The sequence below is a fragment of the Mesoplodon densirostris genome, chromosome 10, assembly GCF_025265405.1.
Source record: "Mesoplodon densirostris isolate mMesDen1 chromosome 10, mMesDen1 primary haplotype, whole genome shotgun sequence".
Lineage (NCBI taxonomy): Eukaryota > Metazoa > Chordata > Mammalia > Artiodactyla > Ziphiidae > Mesoplodon > Mesoplodon densirostris.
The window spans coordinates 103250087-103256086 of NC_082670.1; the positions used below are offsets into that span (position 1 = coordinate 103250087).

Genomic DNA, 6000 nt, shown 5'->3' on the forward strand with positions numbered 1-6000 from the left:
TAGCCATTGTTAGCGGCCCACTCAGTCCAACTTCAAACTCAGGCTCTCACATTCCCAGCATCCTTTTCTGCCCATGGATCTCAGTGCAATGGCTATTGGCTCTGATAGTGTCACCTGAAGTTTTCCTGTCCACACAGGCCTTGCTGGTTGTTAATAAGCTCTCAGTGCAACTTTGCATCAGGAAGCTCTGATATTTAAAGGAACTTTGTCTTCTCGTTTTTCTCCTGTCTCGCCCCTCCTTCCCCCTTTCTGTCCACCTCCTCTCCCCTACCTCCATTCCCCCAGTAGCCTTATCTGCTTGTAGAAATGGGTCTAATTTGGTTTTCTAAGCATTGACACCTCGTTGCTACATGTTCTTCTTTTCTCTTCCCTTTGACCATAGACCAAGAATGGGGCAGGGGGTGTTTTTCAGTGAAATGTGAACTTTTCCTCTTTCGTGAAATAAACATTTTGAACCTTCACCATCCAGTTTGAGCATTTATTCACCTCCTAGGCTGGTACCCCTCAGAGCTGGGGGTGGTCTCGGAAGCGTTCTGGAAGCCAGGTGAGTGCCTCTGAGGGTGGGAAAACGGAGAGGTGGCTAGACTCAGGGCTGGTCACTTGTGGGCTGGGGTTTCTGAAAAGCAAGAGGTCAAGTCAAAGTGCTGTGTCTGGGACTTCCCTGGTGGTCCAGTGGTTAAGACTCCATGCTTCCACTGCGGGGGGCATGGGTTCGATCCCTGGTTAGGGAACTAAGATCCCCGCACACCGTGCAGTACAGCCAAAAAAAAACAAAAACAAAACAGAACCACCAAAAAAGTAGTGCTGTGTCCGCTATTCTGCCAGTGCCGTCAAAGTTGGCTTTTCTTCCACAAGGTGACGGAGGTGGTGTGTTGTAATGGGGGGAGCGCTGGCCTCAGAATATGGACCGTGTGATTTGGGCACATCCCCTAAAAGCTGGGGGCCCTGGAACCAATCCCCCGCAGGTACTGAGGGATGGCTGTGTTTGGGAAAGAGGAATTAGAAGCTCTTTTGAGAGGCGAAGATGGGGAAGAAAACTTCTGTTTTGTCACCCATAGGCGGACTCACATTGGGACTCCGAGGAAACTGGAGAAAGGACTTACCGCTGGCGTCTTCCCCAAGGACATCCTGAAGAAACTTCCCCAGGGTCTGGCCGTGCTGGTGGGACTGAGCCCCTGACAACTTGATCCCAACGTCAAAGGGGGCGCTGAACTAGGAGGACCCAGGAATTGTCAGAGGTCACACCCTCCTGTGCCTGCCCCGCCCCCCCCCGCCCCCATCCCAGTGGAGGCCCTGGGCTCTCAGGAGAGGGAGAGAGGGGGCCTGGGGTCCAGCAGGCACCACTGAGGGGACAGCTCAGCCAGGTTACTCTCCTGCCCAGGCCTAGTCTTACTGTCCGCACCATCTTTAGGAGGCTTGCCTTGTACCCTCTTTCCTTACCTCTGAGAAGGTTACTGATAAAAGCTGTGAAGTCCCCTAGATCAAGTTTCGCCGCTCCTTGCAGCTTAGGAAGACATAAGGTTGAATGGCCAGTGGTAGAGCTTCAGGCCCTGGCAGGGTGATCTGGGGAGCAGGGTTCTCCCTGGTGTACACAGCACTAGCCTGGGGGACGGTCTCTGCCCCCCACCTTCCTCCCTTCCCAGGTGGTCTTCCTCTCATTTGCAAAGGCCTCTCCTTGTTTTGTACGAAGTTGGACAAGAAGCTGACCTTTTCCTAGAATGATGCTCTGAGTCAAGTTTGTTCTTCTTTCTGTGCCTCCATCTCGTCCCTTCTAAAGGGAGAGCACCCCATTTCCCCTATTTTCTCGGCAGCCTATAAGATGATTTACTGGAGCTCAGTTTTGGGTGAATAGGAAGGAGCTCTGTTTTCGGCCACATCATCGTTTCTCACCTGGGGAGCGGAGACTATCTTTAGCTCCGTTCATCCAGTAAACTGCCTGGGTTCCTGGCCCTGTTGGTCAGTGAGATCCTGGATGAGTTGATGCAGGGATCTTGGGGCTGAAAGGGAGCCCTCGGTCCTTGGTCCTCCTGCCTCCTTGCCCTCCAGACAGGACATGTCAGCCGCATTTTTCAGATGAAGGAGCTGAGGCCCCGACTTGCCTGGGGCCACAGAGGGAGGTGGAGGCAAGGGCCAGACTGCAGGCCTGAGTCCACCAGCCCTAGAGCCTCTTTGAGCCCCAGAGCCTCTGCCCTACCCTGCGTGCAGCCCTTGCCCTGGTCAGGCCCAGGCTGAGCCCCTTTCCCTCTGGGCAGGAGCCACTGTTGCTCCCATTTCACAGATGAGCAGAGATGCTCTGAGATGCTCAGAGATGTTATTAAAACAACAGATATCTGTTGGTCCCCTTTTTAAAATTTACCTGCCCCTCTTCACCGTGAAGGTAGAGCGGGTGGAGATAATATGAGTGATTTGGGGGGAACCGAGGCCCCTCTGTTCCTTCCCTTCAGTAAATATTCATTTCCTCTCCACCCTTGTGGCTGTTGCGGGTGGTTGGATGACCCCAGCCGACTTTGCAGCACCACGAGCACGAAGCTGGGGCCCAGCTGGGCTGGTTTGCACCCTGGAACCGGTGACGGGCAACTGACGGGAGGCACAGCGGCTGTTGGATAGGGGAGCGGCTTCCAGCGACTTGAAAAGGCTCCTTAGTGTCTCATGTGGTCAGTGGGGGATGGGTGGAACTTGGTCTTGAAAGCTTCCAGCTGTGAAACTTGATTGATTTCAGGAAAACTTTTGGAGGGAGTGTAGGGGCCTGGGATGACTGAGGTGGGACCCCAGCCCTGGAGGGGTTCGGGGGGCACAGCCTGAGCTCTGCGGCCTGTGTCAAAGGCCTCCCACCTGCCTCTGGCGTCTCACCACCTCTGACATTTCAGACTCCTGGTTCTAGTGGAGGCAGGGCCTGCCGTTTGCTCTGTGGAAACTGGAAACATCCAGCCGTGAGTCATCAGCCACTGGAACCTCTTCCCCGCCTGGGCTAACATAGGGCGTCTCTGGCCCCACTGGACCTGGCACTCTCACCGGGAAAGTTCCCTGGTTTTAGTCTAAGGATTTGCAGGCTGATGAGTGGGAACGTGGCGGGTGGGGTCTCACACGTGGCCGAGGAGGCGCCTGGCGAGGGTCAGAGGGCGAGGGCTGGGGATTGGACCCCTGAGGGGAGGAGAGGCTGGGGGTAGGTGGAGGGAGGCCGAGGCAGGGCAGAGGAGACTTCCTGGGCCACCTGCTCGCTCTCTGCCAGACCGGTGATGGGGACACAGGGCTTGGGGATTGGAGTCCCCCGGACTGTGGGTCCCACCTCTTCCCCATGCAGGCTGTGGCCCCTCGGCCCAGTGAGCTCCCTTGGGTGAACCTCGGTTCCTCATCTCTAAATGAGGGCACAGAAACCAGCCCCACTGACCTCACAGGTGGTTGTAGAGGTTAAAGGCGAAGCAGGGGGGTAAAGCAGCCGGAAAGGGAGACCGCAGTTACTAACAGTAGTTACGGGGATTCTGGTTTCCCTGCGTGCGGGTATCTGTCCTCACCTAAACTCTTGTCAGAGCCATTCCCCAGACCGCAGCTGCTCGACAGGGGTAACTAAAACGCCTTCATGCTTTCTCTCTCCTAGTCCTCCGTTTCTCTCTAAACGGCTCCCCTGCCCCATGAACTATTCATCAAAGCTCAAGCAAGCCTGATGAGCCCCATCCTCATCTACAGGTGGGGTTTGGTGAGAGCTGGGCTCGTCGCTCACCTGTCCAGGCCGCCGCCTGTTAAGATTGGATAAGGTAAGGTCTGAGGGGCCCCTAAGTCAATCAGAAAGTTTTCTGCAGGAAACGCCTCCAGTCTGTGACCAGCTCTTTCTTCCCGAGTGTCTATTTGCTGGCTCCCCTCTGAGATCACCTGGCATCTGCTGGCGCCCCCTCTCCCCTCTGCTTGAGGCTCATCCTAGTACAGCAAAGTTGCTTAGACGTTTGCCTGTTGATCGGCAAAGCCGATCTCACCAGGGCCTAGTGGTGCAGAGTCCACTGTTTTTGTTCTATTTAATATTCCTTGAGTGGCTGGTGAGTCCCTGTGGATGGCCGCCTCTCCACGCCCTCCCCCGCCCCACCCCCTCCGCTGCTGAAAGCATAAAACTGCAGAGGGACCCACCTGGATTTCCAGCTCGTCCCCTGCGCCTTCCGCCTGACTGCTGACTTCTGTGTCAAGCCAGCCTTCCAGGGCCCGGGGCTTCAGTTTGGCTGACGGCTTCTTGGATTCCTTTCTCTGCTGGAAAGAGGAGGTATTCTCCTTAGGGCCCTAAGCCCCCCTGTCCTTGCAGAAGCAGAGTGAGGTGTGGGCCCACGGTCAAAACCAGAGTGCTTTGTGCTCTGGGAGAAGAAGGCTGAAGCGCAGAGAGGGTGAGCCACTGCCCAGGTCACGCAGCTCATGGCAGGACTGCAATGGGATTCCCCAGTCAGAATGCAGGGCTCGTGGGGGGACGTCTCACCTGCACTTTCTGGTGTTCGGGGCTCAGGAAGCTGGAGCCTGCCATGGCCAAGTCCACCCAGAGCACACTGAAGAGCAGCAGGCTGCAGACGGTCCCTGGGGAGGGCATGACCTCGGCTGGCTGGGGACAGATGGGCCTGGAAGAGAGAGCGTCTCTGGGCAGCATGCGCCTCCCATTCCATCCCCTCTTTTCCCCCCGCTTCCCTCCCTGTGCCTCTGAGCCCAGCAGACAGGCTGAAGGGCTCTGCCCTGGACCTGGGGCCATGATTGCTGAGTAGAGCGGCTCTTAGCGCCCTCTGCCCGCCTCCCCCCGGTAGGAGCTATGGAAGGATGTGTGTGCTCTTTTCCAAAGCTGTTCATCTGGGGGCAGGATGCTTGGCAGTGGGACTCCCCATGTCCTTTATCCCAGGCTCCGAGGACCTTGTGCCAAGTTTCTCAAGCATGTTTGAGGAAGCTGAACTGGCAAGGTCCCAGGAGACATGGGGGCACTGGGGCGGCTCCCAAGCCCAGCTCTGAGCAACCAGGCTGCCCCAGGTCGTGCGACCTCCCTGAGTTCAGATGGGCCTGCGGATGCCCGGTAGTGGAGGTGAATTAACCCATAAACAGACCCGCCCACACACAAGAGAGTCGCCAGGGTGCCTACCTGGGATTCCTGGTGGAGATGGTGCCTGGTGGCCGTCTGGTCATTATATAGGCAGCCTGTGTTTGTTTTAAACCAGCAGCCCCACCTCAGGGCAGCCCAGTATCCGGGGGCTGATTGACATTCCTTGGGAACTAAAAATGCGCACGTTGTCCTCAGGGTAGAAATCAACAGCGGTGGGCAAACGCCCTGAGAGATGGCTGGGTGGCCTGGGACAGCCACGTGAGGTGGCCATCTGCTGCTCCTCTCCGCAAGTGTGCCTGGCCCTGGTTTAGGCGGGAGGGAGGAGAGTGGCCCTGGGTCTGGTCTGGCTTTGCTGCTCTGCGGCCTTGGCTTACTGGCCCTTCTGCCACTCCCTTCCTTCCGGGGTAGAACGAGGTATCCTCAGTCGAACTCAGGAGCTTGTCCTGCCCCTGCGCTCGCTGCTCTCCATGAGGAAGGCTGCTCTGCCTCCCACAGGCCCCGAGCACATGGGACGCTGGCTCGTGGAACTCTCACACGTCCCCGAGGGAAGCCCCATTTTTCAGATGAGGAAACTGCAGGGGAGCAGGGCAGGGACCATCTCCAACAGGGGCTGAACTCCAGTCCTTTTTTTTTTTTTTTTTTTTTAATGTGTAGTATGATCCCATTTTATGGAAAAAATACAAGACAGAAAAATACAACAAATATAGACAGCCAACTATCTGGAAGGACATATGCTATTGAATTTTTTCTTCTTTGGAATTATATTTAGTACTTAGTCAATGAATGTTCACTTGGTAATAAGAAACAAGCAAATAAGAAAAGTCTTACTTTTCTGTAACTCTTGGTAGAATCACATGCTCCACCTTGCAAAAAACAATCAAACCTGAGTCTATAGCTGCTGTAGTTTCAATTCCCAAGAAATACAGGGGGTGGACGAGTGTGTA

The 6000-nt window shown here is 55.7% G+C and overlaps 1 protein-coding gene across 1 annotated transcript; it reads right to left on the bottom strand.

Moving 5' to 3' along the window:
- Positions 1-504: 504 nt before the first annotated feature.
- Positions 505-4561, bottom strand: GHRL (ghrelin and obestatin prepropeptide). Its single transcript, XM_060111506.1, has 4 exons — positions 4454-4561; positions 4117-4233; positions 1104-1212; positions 505-554 (listed from the first exon to the last, which is right to left on the bottom strand). Exons 1-4 carry the CDS (start codon positions 4559-4561, stop codon positions 505-507), a joined length of 384 nt encoding a protein of 127 aa, XP_059967489.1.
- Between the last annotated feature and the right edge of the window lie 1439 nt (positions 4562-6000).